This window comes from Ranitomeya imitator, chromosome 6, assembly GCF_032444005.1.
Source record: "Ranitomeya imitator isolate aRanImi1 chromosome 6, aRanImi1.pri, whole genome shotgun sequence".
NCBI classification, from domain to species: Eukaryota; Metazoa; Chordata; class Amphibia; order Anura; family Dendrobatidae; genus Ranitomeya; species Ranitomeya imitator.
In genome coordinates, this window is record NC_091287.1 from 565,256,002 (window position 1) to 565,275,581 (window position 19,580).

Sequence of the window (19,580 nt, forward strand, 5' to 3'; positions counted from 1 at the left end):
GGCCGCTGTATTTCCGCTGGCGGTCAGCAGAGGGCGCAGCAGCACCAGGAAGTCAGTAGTCGGAGCGGCCCCCGGCCGGGAGACATGGCGTGCGGGGGTCCCGTCCCCTCACAGCCGCTGCCCACAGTGCTGTTGTCGGCCCGAGCGTGGCTGGAGGAAGCGGGGAGCGGCCGGGACGCGGTGCATCTGCAGCTGAGCGTGGAGCCGGAGAGAGCCGGTGATTTCCGTCTGTCTGTGCGGAGGAGCCAAGCGGCGGCGGCGGCCCAGGGCCCGGCAGGAGCGGTGAGAGGAGACCGGAGCTCCGCGGTGACGGCCGCAGCGGAGCCCCCACATATAACTGCACGTGACGCACAACTTCCCAGCAGCCCCTCTGTCCCTCCTCCTGGCAGCGCGAGGTCGGCTGTGTGCGCACCTGGCGGATTATTTCCTGCGGTGATTTAGGCTGTGTGCCCACGGTGCAGAAATGTCCGTAATGTGCGTTTCCGCAACTCACTGGTGCGGGTGAAACGCATGCGGAATTCTCGTGCGTTTTCCCGCAGAACTCGAGCGGTTTTATCTTGCAGAATGCGTGCGCTTTCCTCGTAGTGCGTGAGAAGTGCGACGCAGCCTCAATAGTAAAAGATGGAATGCGACAAATAATAAAATATCCGGTTATTCTCACCTTCCGACGGCCCCCGGACTCCTCCCGCTACCTTCCGTTCCCAGGATGCTTTGCGCCAAGGACCTTTGTGACGTCACGTGATTGCGACGTCATCCCAGGTGACTCACACAATGCATCCTGGGAACGGGAGCCGCCGCCGTGTGCACCGCTGAGAGGCGGGGGGGGGCTCCAGGGGCCGTCGGAAGGTGAGAATCGCTAGTTTTTATTTTAAGTCTTTATTTACAGGAATATTGTAGAAGAGTCTCCACCAGACCCGGGCACCATCGCTGTACACATGGGGGGCACCGGACCCGGGCGCCATCGCTGTACACATGGGGGGCACCGGACCCGGGCGCCATCGCTGTACACATGGGGGGCACCGGACCCGGGCGCCATCGCTGTACACATGGGGGGCACCGGACCCGGGCGCCATCGCTGTACACATGGGGGGCACCGGACCCGGGCACCATCGCTGTACACATGGGGGGCACCGGACCCGGGCGCCATCGCTGTACACATGGGGGGCACCGGACCCGGGCGCCATCGCTGTACACATGGGGGGCACCGGACCCGGGCACCATCGCTGTACACATGGGGGGCACCGGACCCGGGCGCCATCGCTGTACACATGGGGGGCACCAGACCCGGGCGCCATCGCTGTACACATGGGGGTACCGGACCCGGGCGCCATCGCTGTACACATGGGGAGCACCAGACCCGGGCGCCATCGCTGTACACATGGGGGTACCGGACCCGGGCACCATCGCTGTACACATGGGGGGCACCAGACCTGGGCGCCATCGCTGTACACATGGGGGTACCGGACCCGGGCACCATCGCTGTACACATGGGGGGTACCGGACCCGGGCACTATCGCTGTACACATGGGGGGCACCGGACCCGGGCGCCATCGCTGTACACATGGGGGTACCGGACCCGGGCACCATCGCTGTACACATGGGGGGCACCGGACCCGGGCGCCATCGCTGTACACATGGGGGGTACCGGACCCGGGCACCATCGCTGTACACATGGGGGGCACCAGACCCGGGCGCCATCGCTGTATACATGGGGGGCACCAGACCCGGGCGCCATCGCTGTACACATGGGGAGCACCAGACCCGGGCGCCATCGCTGTACACATGGGGGGCACCAGACCTGGGCGCCATCGCTGTACACATGGGGGGCACCGGACCCGGGCACCATCGCTGTACACATGGGGGGCACCAGACCCGGGCGCCATCGCTGTACACATGGGGGTACCGGACCCGGGCACCATCGCTGTACACATGGGGGGCACCGGACCCGGGCGCCATCGCTGTACACATGGGGGGCACCGGACCCGGGCGCCATCGCTGTACACATGGGGGGCACCGGACCCGGGCGCCATCTCTGTACACATGGGGGGCACCAGACCCGGGCACCATCGCTGTACACATGGGGGGCACCGGACCCGGGCGCCATCGCTGTCCACATGGGGGGCACCGGACCCGGGCGCCATCGCTGTACACATGGGGGGCACCGGACCCGGGCGCCATCGCTGTACACATGGGGGGCACCAGACCCGGGCACCATCGCTGTACACATGGGGGGCACATACGTAACGTGAGCGATTCACTGCAATCCTGTGTGTGCAGAATCTTTTTTTATGCGTTTCCGCTGCGGCAAAAACACTGCAGAACGGCATAAAAACGCGATGTGGGCACGCGGCCTTACAGCACAATGTAAATCAGGGAGGGAAAGAAGTGCCGTGCTAGTGGTGCCGAAAAATCCGCACGGATTCAAAAAAGGAGCATGTCCATTCTTCTTGTAGATCTGCAGCGTTTCTTCACCTATTGACGTCAATTGATACAGTCAAATCTGCAGCAAAACCGCATTATCTGAGGTTTTGCTGCAGTGTTGGGTGCGAGAAATTCTGCAGATTGGGAGGGGGAAGAGTGTGTGTGCGGAGCCTGTGTGTGGGGGGATGCGCGGGGGTGTGTGTGTGCGGGTCTGCATGTAGGCAGGCATCGTCCCATGGGACTACTCAGAGGGGTATCTAGGGTTTCTGGCACACGTGGCAAGAATTTATTTTGGCGCGAGGACATATGCGATTTGCACACTGTCATGTACCCACGAGCTCCTCTCCCTAATGCTCTCAGTGATCAGTGAAAAACAGAGAAGCAGAAGAGAAGCTCGATGTCACAGGACCATAAGTATGGAAATCGCATATGAGTGACGTGTCCATGTGACGACTACTGGAACCTGCAGAGCTGAATCCTGACATCGCAGCTTCTGAATTCTCACAACGCATGCACTGCACACTACTAGGATTCTCCCTGGCCGGTGGACGGTCATGTCAGCACAAGTATGTGATTTGTATACTTCTGGCCACATTCTGACTAGATGTGCCCGGCCTCGCTCAGTTCATTTTCATTGAGTGAGGCCACACATGTCTAGTCAGCACGTGTCCGCACGTATGTAAATCGCCAGCACGAGAGAATCCTGACAGCGTGCAGTGCGCACTGTGAGAAGTCAGAAGTCTGCAGTCACAAAGAATGACTGCAGACTCATCACAAGCCTGGACATCCCCTTTAATGCTCCTAACATAAATAAAAACATGAGTTAGTCAGGATCACACATAACATTTACATCCAGGAACCGTATAGATGACGTCGTCTCTGGAGCCGATCTCCTTCTTTCCTTCATCTTGTCCAGACCCCATGATGAGTTTTCTCATCCACAGCCGCCTCTGCAGACTTCCATCTTCTCCGCTCTTTTGCAGAAAATCTCCACATGACGCCCTTAACCCCTTTACCCCCAAGGGTGGTTTGCACGTTAATGACCGGGCCAATTTTTACAATTCTGACCACTGTCCCTTTATGAGGTTATAACTCTAAAACGCTTCAACGGATCCCGGTGATTCTGAAATTGTTTTCTCGTGACATATTGTACTTCATGATAGTGGTAAAATTTCTTTGATAGTACCTGCGTTTATTTGTGAAAAAAACGGAAATTTGGCGAAAATTTTGAAAATTTCGCAATTTTCAAACTTTGAATTTTTATGCAATTAAATCACAGAGATGTGTCACACAAAATAGTTAATAAGTAACATTTCCCACATGTCTTCTTTACATCAGCACAATTTTGGAACCAAAATTTTTTTTTGTTAGGGAGTTATAAGGGTTAAAAGTTGACCAGCAATTTCTCATTTTTAGAACACCATTTTTTTTTAGGGACCACGTTTCATTTGAAGTCATTTTGAGGGGTCTATATGATATAAAATGCCCAAGTGGGACACCATTCTAAAAACTGCACCCCTCAAGGTGCTCAAAACCACATTCAAGAAGTTTATTAACCCTTCAGGTGTTTAATAGGAATTTTTGGAATGTTTAATGTTTAAATAAAAATGAACATTTAACTTTTTTACACAAAAAATTTACTTCAGCTCCAATTTGTTTTATTTTACCAAGGGTAACAGGAGAAAATGGACCCCAAAGGTTGTTGTCCAATTTGTCCTGAGTACGCTGATACCCCATATGTGGCAGTAAACCACTGTTTGGGCGCATGGGAGAGCTCGGAAGGGAAGGAGCGCCGTTTGACTTTTCAATGCAAAATTGACAGGAATTGAGATGGGACGCCATGTTGCGTTTGGAGAGCCACTGATGTGCCTAAACATTGAAACCCCCCACAAGTGACACCATTTTGGAAAGTAGACCCCCTAAGGAACTTATCTAGAGGTGTGGTGAGCACTTTGACCCACCAAGGGCTTCACAGAAGTTTATAATGCAGAGCCATAAAAATAAAACAAAATTTTTTTCCCACAAAAATTTTTTAGCCCCCAGTTTTGTATTTTTCCCTAGGGTAACAGGAGAAATTGGACCCCAAAAGTTGTTGTCCAATTTGTCCTGAGTACGCTGATACCCCATATGTGGGGGGGGGGAACCACCGTTTGGGCGCATGGGAGGGCTCGGAAGGGAAGGAGCGCCATTTGGAATGCAGACTTAGATGGAATGGTCTGCAGGCGTCACATTGCGTTTGCAGAGCCCCTAATGTACCTAAACAGTAGAAACCCCCCACAAGTGACACCATTTTGGAAAGTAGACCCCCTAAGGAACTCATCTTGATGTGTTGTGAGAGCTTTGAACTCCCAAGTATTTCACTACAGTTTATAACGCAGAGCCGTGCAAATAAAAAATATTTTTTTTTCCACAAAAATTATATTTTAGCCCCCAGTTTTGTATTTTTCCAAGGTTAGCAGGAGAAATTGGACCCTAAATGTTGTTGTCCAATTTGTCCTGAGTACGCTGATACCCGATATGTGGGGGGGAACCACCGTTTGGGCGCATGGGAGGGCTCGGAAGGGAAGGAGCATCATTTGGAATGCAGACTTAGATGGATTGGTCTGCAGGCGTCACATTGCGTTTGCAGAGCCCCTAATGTACCTAAACAGTAGAAACCCCCCACAAGTGACCCCATATTGGAAACTAGACCCCTCAATGAACTTATCTAGATGTGTTGTGAGAACTTTGAACCCCCAAGTGTTTCACTACAGTTTATAACGCAGAGCCGTGAAAATAAAAAATCTTTTTGTTTTCCCACAAAAATTGTTTTTTAGCCCCCAGTTTTGTATTTTCCCAAGGGTAACAGGAGAAATTGGACCCCAAAAGTTGTTGTCCTATATGTCCTGAGTACGCTGATACCCCATATGTTGGGGTAAACCCCTGTTTGGGCACACGGGAGAGCTCGGAAGGGAAGGTGCACTGTTTTACTTTTTCAACGCAGAATTGGCTGGAATTGAGATCGGACGCCATGTCGCGTTTGGAGAGCCCCTGATGTGCCGAAACAGTGGAAACCCCCCAATTATAACTGAAACCCTAATCTAAATACACCCCTAACCCTAATTCCAACGGTAACCCTAACCACACCTCTAACCCTGACACACCCCTAACCCTAATCCCAACTGTAAATGTAATCTAAACCCTAACCGTAACTTTAGCCCCAACCCTAACCCTAACTTTAGCCCCAACCCTAGCCCTAGCCCTAACCCTAGCCCTAACCGTAACCCTAGCCCTAATGGGAAAATGGAAATAAATAAAAAAAATTTTATTTTTCCCTAACTAAGGGGGTGATGAAGGGGGTTTTGATTTACTTTTATAGCGAGTTTTTTAGCGGATTTTTATGATTGGCAGCCGTCACACACTGAAAGACCCTTTTTATTGCAAAAAATATTTTTTGCGTTACCACATTTTGAGAGCTATAATTTTTCCATATTTTGGTCCACAGAGTCATGTGAGGTCTTGTTTTTTGCGGGACGAGTTGACGTTTTTATTGAAAACATTTTCGGGCACGTGACATTTTTTGATCGCTTTTTATTCCGATTTTTATGAGGAAGAATTACCAAAAACCAGCTATTCATGAATTTCTATTGGGGGAGGCGTTTATACCGTTCCGCGTTTGGTAAAATTGATAAAGCAGTTTTATTCTTCGGGTCAGTACGATTACAGCGACATCTCATTTATATCATTTTTTTATGTTTTGGCGCTTTTATACGATAAAAACTATTTTACAGAAAAAATAATTATTTTTGCATCGCTTTATTCTCAGGACTATAACTTTTTTATTTTTTTGCTGATGATGCTGTGTGGCGGCTCGTTTTTTGCGGGACAATATGACGTTTTCAGCGGTACCATGGTTATTTATATCTGTCCTTTTGATCGCGTGTTATTCCACTTTTTGTTCAGCGGCATGATAATAAAGCGTTTTTTGCCTCTTTTTTTTTTTCTCTTACGGTGCTTACTGAAGGGGTTAACTAGTGGGCCAGTTTTATAGGTCGGGTCGTTACGGACGCGGCGATACTAAATATGTGCACTTTTATTGTTTTTTTTTTTTTATTATTTAGATGAAGAAATGTATTTATGGGAATAATATATTTTTTTTTTTTCATTATTTTGGAATATTTTTTTTTATTTTTTTTTTTTACACATTTGGAAATTTTTTTTTTTTACTTTTTTACTTTGTCCCAAGTGGGGACAATACAGATCACTGATCTGACAGTTTGCACAGCACTCTGTCAGATCACTGATCTGACATGCAGCGCTGCAGCCTTCACAGTGCCTGCTCTGAGCAGGCTCTGTGAAGCCACCTCCCTCCCTGCAGGACCCGGATCCGCGGCCATTTTGGATCCGGGGCTCGAGCAGGGAGGGAGGTGAGGAGACCCTCGCAGCAACGCGATCACATCGCGTTGCTGCGGGGGGCTCAGGGAAGCCCGCAGGGAGCCCCCTCCCTGCGCGGTGCTTCCCTGCACCGCCGGCACATCGCGATCATGTTTGATCGCGGTGTGCCAGGGGTTAATGTGCCGGGGGCGGTCCGTGACCGCTCCTGGCACATAGTGCCGGATGTCAGCTGCGATAAGCAGCTGACACCCGGCCGCGCTCCCCCCGTGAGCGCTGCCGATCGCGCTGGACGTACTATCCCGTCCAGGGTCAGATAAGCCCAGGGCACCTCGACGGGATAGTACGTCTAAGGTCACAGAGGGGTTAAAGATAGAAGTGTCGTTATAATGCTCCGGAATAAAAAATTGCCCCTCACTATATTGTCTGCACAAAATATGACCCCCACACTGTCCCTCTTATGGTACATGCTTTTCACACTGACCTCTCCTTTCCATACCGGCCCCCTCTTCACACTGTCCTCTCACACTGTGTCCCCCTATAGGGCCCAGTATTTATACTGTACTCTCTCATCACACTCCCCCCCCCTCCTTGGTATACTGTCCCCTCCTGGTTGTGCCCTTACACTGTCCCCCCATGCTACGCCCCCACTACTTAGTTCTATTCTGTGCCCACTCACTTTTCTCCCCCCATACTGTCTCCTCACACTATTCCCCTCCCTCCTCATACTGTCTCCTCTCACATCCCCCTGTTTACCATACTGTTCCTCATATATTTACCCCTTCACTTTCTATACTGCCTGCTCACCTGACTCCCCATACTGAGTCTGCACACCTCCCATCACCCTCACTCCCCGTACTGTCACATACATTTTTCACATTGCTCCTCATACTGTGTCCGCATACATTTCCCCGTTCGCTCCCCATACTGTCTGCACCCATCCCCCATATTGTTTCCTCTTATATGCTCCCCATTCCCCCATACTGTTTCCTCAAACATGCCCCCCATTCCCCGATACTGTTTCCTCATACATGCCCCCAATTCCCCAATACTGTTTCCTCAAACATGCCCCCCATTCCCCCATACTGTTTCCTCATACATGCTCCCCATTCCCCTGTACTGTTTCCTCATACATGCCCCCCATTCCCCCGTACTGTTTCTTCATACATGCCCCCCATTCCCCTGTACTGTTTCCTCATACATGCCCCCATTCCCCTGTACTGTTTCCTCATACATGCCCCCCATCTCCCCTTTTGCTCTTCATTTTGTGTCCTCAAATCTCCCCCACACATTAAATCCCCCATCCCCAATCCAAATCTCACCCAACACAAAATAAATTCCCCCATCCCCAAATTCTCCCCACACATAATAAATCCCCATATCCCCACTCAAATGGCCACACACCTATTATTGTCCTCTATCCCACCCTGTCATTGCTCTCTCCACCACCTCCATCATTGCCTTCTCCGTCACGCCCATAATTGCCCATTTCACCACCTCCAGCATTTCCTCCCCCAATCCCATCCTTGCCCATTCCACCCCTTCCATCATTTCCTCCTCCCCCACCATCCCTATCCTTGCCCATTCCACCCCTTCCATCATTTCCTCCTCCCCCACCATCCCCATCCTTGCCCATTCCACCCCTTCCATCATTTCCTCCTCCCCCATCCTTGCCCATCCCACCACTTCCATTATTTCCTCCTCCCCCACCACCCCCATTTTTGCCCATTCCACCACTTCCATCATTTCCTCCTCCACCACCATCCCCATCCTTGCCCTCTCCCCGTCAGCCTCATCATTGCCCTATCCTCACCCACCATCCCCATCCTTGCCCTCTCCTCACCCTACACATACACCATTTCCTTCTCTGCACATACCCCTGCCGGCCGCAGCCACCCCTGCCGGCCGCAGCCACCCCTGCCGGCCGCAGCCACCCCTGCCGGCCGCAGCCACCCCTGCCGGCCGCAGCCACCCCTGCCGGCCGCAGCCACCCCTGCCGGCCGCAGCCACCCCTGCCGGCCGCAGCCACCCCTGCCGGCCGCAGCCACCCCTGCCGGCCGCAGCCACCCCTGCCGGCCGCAGCCACCCCTGCCGGCCGCAGCCACCCCTGCCGGCCGCAGCCAGCCCTGCCGGCCGCAGCCAGCCCTGCCGGCCGCAGCCACCCCTGCCGGCCGCAGCCACCCCTGCCGGCCGCAGCCACCCCTGCCGGCCGCAGCCACCCCTGCCGGCCGCAGCCACCCCTGCCGGCCGCAGCCACCCCTGCCGGCCGCAGCCACCCCTGCCGGCCGCAGCCACCCCTGCCGGCCGCAGCCACCCCTGCCGGCCGCAGCCACCCCTGCCGGCCGCAGCCACCCCTGCCGGCCGCAGCCACCCCTGCCGGCCGCAGCCACCCCTGCCGGCCGCAGCCACCCCTGCCGGCCGCAGCCACCCCTGCCGGCCGCAGCCACCCCTGCCGGCCGCAGCCACCCCTGCCGGCCGCAGCCACCCCTGCCGGCCGCAGCCACCCCTGCCGGCCGCAGCCACCCCTGCCGGCCGCAGCCACCCCTGCCGGCCGCAGCCACCCCTGCCGGCCGCAGCCACCCCTGCCGGCCGCAGCCACCCCTGCCGGCCGCAGCCACCCCTGCCGGCCGCAGCCACCCCTGCCGGCCGCAGCCACCCCTGCCGGCCGCAGCCACCCCTGCCGGCCGCAGCCACCCCTGCCGGCCGCAGCCACCCCTGCCGGCCGCAGCCACCCCTGCCGGCCGCAGCCACCCCTGCCGGCCGCAGCCACCCCTGCCGGCCGCAGCCACCCCTGCCGGCCGCAGCCACCCCTGCCGGCCGCAGCCACCCCTGCCGGCCGCAGCCACCCCTGCCGGCCGCAGCCACCCCTGCCGGCCGCAGCCACCCCTGCCGGCCGCAGCCACCCCTGCCGGGGCCTCCCTCCATCTCCGCACGTTGGGAGCTGGCGCTCTGCAGCTTCTCCGTGCCGGCTGTCAGCTTGACAGTCGGCACAGAGATCAGCTGACTCCCAGACCGGGGGCTGCAGAATGCAGCCACCGGTGGAGACACTACGGACCGCCACATTATGCGGCCCGGCTGCGCCCGGGGCACATGCCCCGGCTGCCCCCCTAGATACGCCACTGAGACTCCTAGTCCCATCCGGCTATGACTGCTACAGTGACAGGTAGCGAGATGATGGGACAGTATAGTCCCATCATCCGGCTACTGTGTTCAAGTGTAAAAAAAATAACAACTCCCTCTATTTTAATAGCCAGTAAAGGCTAAATATACAGCTGTGGGCTGAGATTCATAGCCTGGGAAGAGTCATGGGTATTACCCCCTTCCCAGGCTACAAATATCTGCCCACAGTCACTGGCTTTCCCACTCTGGACTTGAAAATTGCGCGGGAGCCCACGTCCATTTTATTTATTTTTTTTAAATTAAACATTGCGTTTAAGGCCGGGGTCACAATTGCGAGAAACTCGCACGAGTCTCGCACCCCAATACTCAGCACTGTCGCCGGCACTCGGACCGGAGTGTGCGGCTGCGTGTATTTCTCTATAGCTGAACGCTCCGGTCCCAGTGTCTGGTAGAGAGGTGCAAGACTCGTGCGATTTTTCTCGCAAGTGTGACCCCGGCCTAACGCTGGTTTTGTGTGTTTATCTCTTTATGCACCATTTTATCAGCGACGGGCACAGTCCGGAAGAAAATGGCTGCTCCTTCCTCCCCGCAGTCACTGCCCGGCGCCCGCTCCATACTCCTCTCCAGTCACCGCTCACATAGGGTTAATGCCGGCGGTAACGGACCGCGTTATGCCGCGGGTAACTCACTCCGTTACCGCCACTATTAACCCTGTGTGTCCCCAACTTTTTACTATTGATGCTGCCTATGCGGCATCAATAGTAAAAAATGTAATGTTAAAAATAATTTTAAAAAAACCCAAAAAACCTGCTATTCTCACCCTCCGTAGTCCGCCGAGCCGGCCGCCATCTTCCGTTCCTGGCGATGCATTACGAAATTACCCAGAAGACTTGGCGGTCTCGCGAGACCACTAAGTCATCTGGGTAATTTCGCAATGCATCCTGGGAGCGGAAGATGGCGGCAGCCGCGCGCTACAAGGGGCCCTCGGATCGGAAGGTATGTTTTATTTTTTAACCTGTGACATGCGTGGGCTGTGCTGTATACCGCGTGGGCTGTGCTGTATACCGCGTGGGCTGTGCTGTATACCGCGTGGGCTGTGCTGTATACCGCGTGGGCTGTGCTGTATACCGCGTGGGCTGTGCTGTATACCGCGTGGGCTGTGCTGTATACCGCGTGGGCTGTGCTGTATACCGCGTGGGCTGTGCTGTATACCGCGTGGGCTGTGCTGTATACCGCGTGGGCTGTGCTGTATACCGCGTGGGCTGTGCTGTATACCGCGTGGGCTGTGCTGTATACCGCGTGGGCTGTGCTGTATACCGCGTGGGCTGTGCTGTATACCGCGTGGGCTGTGCTGTATACCGCGTGGGCTGTGCTGTATTCCGCGTGGGCTGTGCTGTATACCGCGTGGGCTGTGCTGTATACCGCGTGGGCTGTGCTGTATACCGCGTGGGCTGTGCTGTATACCGCGTGGGCTGTGCTGTATACCGCGTGGGCTGTGCTGTATACCGCGTGGGCTGTGCTGTATACCGCGTGGGCTGTGCTGTATACCGCGTGGGCTGTGCTGTATACCGCGTGGGCTGTGCTGTATACCGCGTGGGCTGTGCTGTATACCGCGTGGGCTGTGCTGTATACCGCGTGGGCTGTGCTGTATACCGCGTGGGCTGTGCTGTATACCGCGTGGGCTGTGCTGTATACCGCGTGGGCTGTGCTGTATACCGCGTGGGCTGTGCTGTATACCGCGTGGGCTGTGCTGTATACCGCGTGGGCTGTGCTGTATACCGCGTGGGCTGTGCTGTATACCGCGTGGGCTGTGCTGTATACCGCGTGGGCTGTGCTGTATACCGCGTGGGCTGTGCTGTATACCGCGTGGGCTGTGCTGTATACCGCGTGGGCTGTGCTGTATACCGCGTGGGCTGTGCTGTATACCGCGTGGGCTGTGCTGTATACCGCGTGGGCTGTGCTGTATACCGCGTGGGCTGTGCTGTATACCGCGTGGGCTGTGCTGTATACCGCGTGGGCTGTGCTGTATACCGCGTGGGCTGTGCTGTATACCGCGTGGGCTGTGCTGTATACCGCGTGGGCTGTGCTGTATACCGCGTGGGCTGTGCTGTATACCGCGTGGGCTGTGCTGTATACCGCGTGGGCTGTGCTGTATACCGCGTGGGCTGTGCTGTATACCGCGTGGGCTGTGCTGTATACCGCGTGGGCTGTGCTGTATACCGCGTGGGCTGTGCTGTATACCGCGTGGGCTGTGCTGTATACCGCGTGGGCATGCATATTCTAGAATACCCGATGCGTTAGAATCGGGCCACCATCTACTTATCTGTATGGAGCATCTTATGGGGCCATGTGCAGCATTATATGGGGCAAATATCTGGAGCATCTTATTGGGCCATAATCAACATTTGTGCAGCATTATATGGGGCATATTTTAATATGGAGCATCTTATGGGGCCCATCATGAACTGTATGGAGCATTATATGGGGCTCCTGATTCAATATGGATTTTCAAAAACACGTAACCTACTGATGTCTCAATTAATTTTACTTTTATTGGTATCTATTTTTATTTTTGACATTTACCGGTAGCTGCTGCATTTCCCACCCTAGGCTTATACTCGTGTCATTAAGTTTTCCCAGTTTTTTGTGGCAAAATTAGGGGGGTCGGCTTATACTCGGGTCGGCTTATACTCTAGTATATACGGTATCTATTATCTGTCTATTTATTATCTACTAGATGGTAGCCCGATTCTAACGCGTCGGGTATTCTAGAATTTGTATGTAGTTTATTTATGAAGATTTTAGAATAATACATTGATTGAATACACAGGATGCGGCCGGCCGTGACCAATTAGCGAAGCGTGGTTCAAATCCCGCACCAATTCGCGGCCGGACTGTGCATGTCGCTGATTGCTCACGGCCAGCCACGTAGTACATAGCGCAGCCCACGTAGTACATAGCGCAGCCCACGTAGTACATAGCGCAGCCCACGCATTATATCCCTGTTATAAAAAAAATAAATAAAAAATAGTGATATACTCGCCTTCCGTCGGCCCCTCGGATCCAGAACAGGCCTTTCCCGCTCCTCGTGACGCGCCAGTGACCACTCCATGCATTGCGGTCTTGCGAGATGATGACGTAGCGGCCGCGACCAATCAGCGACGCGGGATTTCCGGGACAGACAGACAGACGGAAGTGTCCCTTAGATAATAAATATCTACTAGATAATACATAGACAATTATATATCTCTATTTTCCGTATTCTTCAATGGAGTATGTAAATGAATAGGTTGGACCGGAAATGATATCACAATTTTTTTTTTTTTTAAGTATGTTAGCTTTATTTAGGTTACAAACACGCAGACAAATCTGCATGAAAAAACGCAGCAAATCCGCACCTGCTTTTTCTGGCAAGAGAGGGAAGAATCTGAAAATGCCACAGGCAAATCTGCAACGTGTGCACATTCCCTTAGGCTCTGTGCACACGGTGCGAATTTGGCTGCGGATTCGCAGGGGTTTTCCATGCGGTGCATAGTACCATGTAAACCTATGGAAAACCAAATCCGCTGTGCCCATGGTGCAGAAAATACCGCGCAGAAAAGCTGCAGTTTATTTTCCTCAGCATGTCAATTCTTTGTGTGGAATCCGCAGCATTTTACACCTGTTCCATTATAGGAATCCGCAGGTAAAACGCAGGTGAAATCCACAGGTCATTCTGCAGAATCCAAAACGTGTGCACATACCGTAACTGTCACATCCAGAGCTGCGCTCCCCGTTCGCGTGCCCCGTCCAGTCTGGATCTCGTTGACGCCCCCTTCCTTACCCACCACCATCTCTTGTCGCCGGCCCCCTTCCATGCCCTCCGCTGTCCCCCTTCCTTGCCCCCTGCCGGCTCTTGTTTCCCTCCGTGACTCGTCTCTTCTGTCGCCCAGATCCTCGAGAACTTCCAACTCCGAGACGTCTCGTACGACATGAAGACGTCGCGGTGCCATGAACTCTCCTCCCTGGAGACGCCCGGCCGCGTCCTCACCTTCCAGTTTGATGATGAGCGGGAGGCCCAGCGATGGTGGACGGTGGTGAGCAGCTCTCTGCGAGAGGCCCAGAGAGGTGAGCCATAGCCGGCTGTGATTGGCTAGGAACTGGTGATGCTCCTCCCCTTTATCCGTCAGTCGCTGCTCTCGTCGTAGTTTGTGGATGGGGCAGAGATACAGTACAGACCAAAAGTTTGGACACACCTTCTCATTTAAAGACTTTTCTGTATTTTCATGACTATGAAAATTGTAAACGCATCAAAACTATGAATTAACACATGTGGAATTATATACTTAACAAAAAAGTGTGAAACAACTGAAATTATGTCTTATATTCTAGGTTCTTCAAAGTAACCACCTTTTGCTTTGATGACTGCTTTGCACACTATTGGCATTCTCTTGATGAGCTTCAAGAGGTAGTCACCGGGAATGGTTTTCACGTCACAGGTGTGCCCTGTCAGGTTTAATAAGTGGGATTTATTGCCTTATAAATGGGGTTGGGACCATCAGTTGTGCAGAAGTCTGGTGGATACACAGCTGATAGTCCTACTGAATAGACTGTTAGAATTTGTATTATGGCAAGAAAAAAGCAGCTGAGTAAAGAAAAAGGAGTGGCCATCATTACTTTAAGAAATGAAGGTCAGTCAGTCCGAAAAATTGGGAAAACTTTGAAAGTGTCCCTAAGTGCAGTGGCAAAAACTATCAAGCGCTACAAAGAAGCTGGCTCACATGAGGGCCGCCCCAGGAAAGGAAGACCAAGAGTCACCTCTGCTTCTGAGGATAAGTTTATCCGAGTCACCAGCCTCAGAAATCGCAGGTGAACAGCAGCTCAGATTAGAGACCAGGTCAATGCCACACAGCGTTCTAGCAGCAGACACATCTCTACAACAACTGTTAAGAGGAGACTTTGTGCAGCAGGCCTTCATGGTAAAATAGCTGCTAGGAAACCACTGCTAAGGACAGGCAACAAGCAGAAGAGACTTGTTTGGGCTAAAGAACACAAGGAATGGACATTAGACCAGTGAAAATCTGTGCTTTGGTCTGATGAGTCCAAATTTGAGATCTTTGGTTCCAACCACCGTGTCTTTGTGCGATGCAGAAAAGGTGAACGGATGGACTCTACATGCCTGGTTCCCACCGTGAAGCATGGAGGAGGAGGTGTGATGGTGTCGGGGGGGGGGGGGGGGGTGCTTTGCTGGTGACACTGTTGGATTTATTCAAAATTGAAGGCATACTGAACCAGCATGGCTACCACAGCATCTTGCAGCGGCATGCTATTCCATCCGGTTTGCGTTTAGTTGGACCATCATTTATTTTTCAACAGGACAATGACCCCAAACACACCTCAAGGCTGTGTAAGGGCTATTGACCAGGAAGTAGAGTGATGGGTGCTACGCCAGATGACCCGGCCTCTACAGTCACCAGACCTGAACCCAATCGAGATGGTTTGGGGTGAGCTGGACCTCAGAGTGAAGGCAAAAGGGCTACAAGTGCTAAGCATCTCTGGGAACTCCTTCAAGATTGTTGGAAGACCATTTCCGGTGACTACCTCTTGAAGCTCATCAAGAGAATGCCAAGAGTGTGCAAAGCAGTCATCAAAGCAAAAGGTGGCTACTGTGAAGAACCGAGAATATAAGACATAATTTCAGTTGTTTCACACTTTTTTGTTAAGTATATAATTCCACATGTGTTAATTCATAGTTTTGATGCCTTCAGTGTGAATGTACAATTTTCATAGCCATAAATTGTAAAATACACAGTACACCCAATAATCGTGAGGATACTAATAATAACTTATTATAATTTAAAATACACGGTAACCAAAACTATCAGGGTGCGCTGTGAGAAAGTGCAGTGGACGAACCACTGCGAGAGGAGAACCAACAACCAACGTATTACACCATGGAACAAATTAAAGCTAAAACAGACCGAGGCGGGGAATATGAAAAATATATGGCTTTATTACAAAGCCATAAGAAAATTTAATCAATCCATTATATAAGCAAAAATTACATAAAAAATATAAAATAATTAATAAAGTGCGTACACTGACAGATTATATATATGAGAAAAAAGACTACCGTATATATGTATCTCTTTATAGTACTAGAACCACCAACAGGGTAAAATATACGTCTCTAGAAATAAATATTTTATAGCTGCACCAGAAGTTTAATAAAGAAAAATATATGTAAAAAAGTATATTAACCCCTTCATGACCCAGCCTATTTTGACCTTAAAGACCTTGCCGTTTTTTGCAATTCTGACCAGTGTCCCTTTATGAGGTAATAACTCAGGAACGCTTCAACTGATCCTAGCGGTTCTGAGATTGTTTTTTCGTGATATATTGGGCTTCATGTTAGTGGTAAATTTAGGTCAATAAATTCTGCTTTTATTTGTGATAAAAACGGAAATTTGGCGAAAATTTTGAAAATTTTGCAATTTTCACATTTTGAATTTTTATTCTGTTAAACCAGAGAGATATGTGACACAAAATAGTTAATAAATAACATTTCCCACATGTTTACTTTACATCAGCACAATTTTGGAAACAAAATTTTTTTTTGTTAGGAAGTTATAAGGGTTAAAATTTGACCAGCGATTTCTCATTTTTACAACGAAATTTACAAAACCATTTTTTTTAGGGACCACCTCACATTTGAAGTCAGTTTGAGGGGTCTATATGGCTGAAAATACCCAAAAGTGACACCATTCTAAAAACTGCACCCCTCAAGGTTCTCAAAACCACATTCAAGAAGTTTATTAACCCTTCAGGTGCTTCACAGCAGCAGAAGCAACATGGAAGGAAAAAATGAACATTTAACTTTTTAGTCACAAAAATTCTTTTAGCAACAATTTTTTTATTTTCCCAATGGTAAAAGGAGAAACTGAACCACGAAAGTTGTTGTCCAATTTGTCCTGAGTACGCTGATACCTCATATGTGGGGGTAAACCACTGTTTGGGCGCACGGCAGGGCTTGGAAGGGAAGGAGCGCCATTTGACTTTTTGAATCAAAAATTGGCTCCACTCTTTAGCGGACACCATGTCACGTTTGGAAAGCCCCCGTGTGCCTAAAAATTGGAGCTCCCCCACAAGTGACCCCATTTTGGAAACTAGACGCCCCAAGGAACTTATCTAGCTGCATAGTGAGCACTTTGAACCCCCAGGTGCTTCACAAATTGATCCGTAAAAATGAAAAAGTACTTTTTTTTCACAAAAAAATTCTTTTAGCCTCAATTTTTTCATTTTCACATAGGCAACAGGATAAAATGGATCCTAAAATGTGTTGGGCAATTTCTCCTGAGTACACCGATACTTCACATGTGGGGGTAAACCACTGTTTGGGCACATGGTAAGGCTCGGAAGGGAAGGAGCGCCATTTGACTTTTTGAATGAAAAATTATTTCCATCGTTAGCGGACACCATGTCGCGTTTGGATAGCTCCTGTGTGCCTAAACATTGGCGCTCCCCCACAAGTGACCCCATTTTGGAAACTAGACCCCCCAAGGAACTTATTTAGATGCCTAGTGAGCACTTTAAACCCTCAGGTGCTTCACAAATTGATCTGTAAAAATGAAAAAGTACTTTTTTTTCACAAAAAAATTCTTTTCGCCTCAATTTTTTCATTTTCACATGGGCAGTAGGATAAAATGGATCATAAAATTTGTTGGGCAATTTCTCCCGAGTACGCCGATACCTCATATGTGGGGGTAAACCACTGTTTGGGCACTTGGCAGGGCTCGGAAGGGAAGGCGCGTCATTTGACTTTTTGAATGGAAAATTAGCTCCAATTGTTAGCGGACACCATGTCGCGTTTGGAGAGCCCCTGTGTGCCTAAACATTGGAGCTCCCCCACAAGTGACCCCATTTTGGAAACTAGACCCCCCAAGGAACTTATCTAGATGCATATTGAGCACTTTAAACCCCCAGGTGCTTCACAGAAGTTTATAACGCAGAGCCATGAAAATAAAAAATAATTTTTCTTTCCTCAAAAATGATTTTTTAGCCTGGAATTTCCTATTTTGCCAAGGATAATAGGAGAAATTGGACCCCAAATATTGTTGTCCAGTTTGTCCTGAGTATGCTGATACCCCATATGTGGGGGTAAACCACTGTTTGGGCGCACGGCAGGGCTCGGAAGGGATGGCACGCCATTTGGCTTTTTAAATGGAAAATTAGCTCCAATCATTAGCGGACACCATGTCACGTTTGGAGAGCTCCTGTGTGCCTAAACATTGGAGATCCCCCAGAAATGACACCATTTTGGAAACTAGACCCCCAAAGGAACTAATCTAGATGTGTGGTGAGGACTTTGAACCCCCAAGTGCTTCACAGAAGTTTATAACGCAGAGCCATGAAAATAAAAAAAAAAATTATTTTCTCAAAAATGATCTTTTAGCCTGCAATTTTTTATTTTCCCAAGGGTAACAGGAGAAATTTGACCCCAAAAGTTGTTTTCCAGTTTCTCCTGAGTACGCTGATACCCCATATGTGGGGGTAAACCACTGTTTGGGCACATGCCGGGGCTCGGAAGTGAAGTAGTGACGTTTTGAAATGCAGACTTTGATGGAATGCTCTGTGGGCGTCACGTTGCGTTTGCAGAGCCCCTGATGTGGCTTAACAGTAGAAACCCCCCACAAGTGACCCCATTTTGGAAACTAGACCCCCAAAGGAACTTATCTAGATGTGTGGTGAGCACTTTGAACCCCCAAGTGCTTCATAGAAGTTTATAATGCAGAGCCGTGAAAATAATAAATACGTTTTCTTTCCTCAAAAATAATTATTTAGCCCAGAATTTTTTATTTTCCCAAGGGTTACAGAAGAAATTGGACCCCAAAAGTTGTTGTCCAGTTTCTCCTGAGTACGCTGATACCCCATATGAGGGGGTAAACCACTGTTTGGGCACATGCCGGGGCTCAGAAGGGAAGTAGTGACTTTTGAAATGCAGACTTTGATGGAATGGTCTACGGGTGTCACGTTGCGTTTGCAGAGCCCCTGGTGTGCCTAAACAGTGGAAACCCCCCACAAGTGACCCCATTTTAGAAACTAGACCCCCCAAGGAACTTATCTAGATATGTGGTGAGCACTTTGAACCCCCAAGTGCTTCACAGACGTTTACAACGCAGAGCCGTGAAAATAAAAAATCATTTTTCTTTCCTCAAAAATTATGTTTTAGCAAGCATTTTTTTAGATTCACAAGGGTAACAGGAGAAATTGGACCCCAGTAATTGTTGCGCAGTTTGTCCTGAGTATGCTGATACCCCATATGTGGGGGTAAACCACTGTTTGGGCACATGCTGGGGCTCGGAAGTGAGGGAGCACCATTTGACTTTTTGAATACGAGATTGGCTGGAATCAATGGTGGCGCCATATTGCGTTTGGAGACCCCCTGATGTGCCTAAACAGTGGAAACCCCTCAATTCTACCTCCAACACTAACCCCAACACACCCCTAACTCTAATCCCAACTGTAGCCATAACCCTAATCACACCCCTAACCACAACCCTAATTCCAACCCAACCCTAAGGCTATGTGCCCACGTTGCGGATTCGTGTGAGATATTTCCGCACCATTTTTGAAAAATCCGCGGGTAACAGGCACTGCGTTTTACCTGCGGATTTTCCGCGGATTTCCAG

General features: G+C 50.8%; 1 protein-coding gene across 2 annotated transcripts in view; it reads left to right on the top strand.

Moving 5' to 3' along the window:
- The first annotated feature begins 84 nt into the window (after positions 1–84).
- LOC138643207 (ranBP-type and C3HC4-type zinc finger-containing protein 1-like) overlaps positions 85–19,580 on the top strand; it is a 60,981-nt gene continuing 41,485 nt past the window's right edge. For both annotated transcript variants that reach the window (XR_011314151.1, XM_069732053.1), the window contains exons 1-2: positions 85–282; positions 13,845–14,019. Coding sequence is in view for 1 of the 2 variants with exons in the window: in XM_069732053.1 (XP_069588154.1) it covers positions 85–282; positions 13,845–14,019 (373 nt within the window). In the remaining variant the exon portion in view is untranslated. The remainder of the gene's footprint in view (positions 283–13,844; positions 14,020–19,580) is intronic.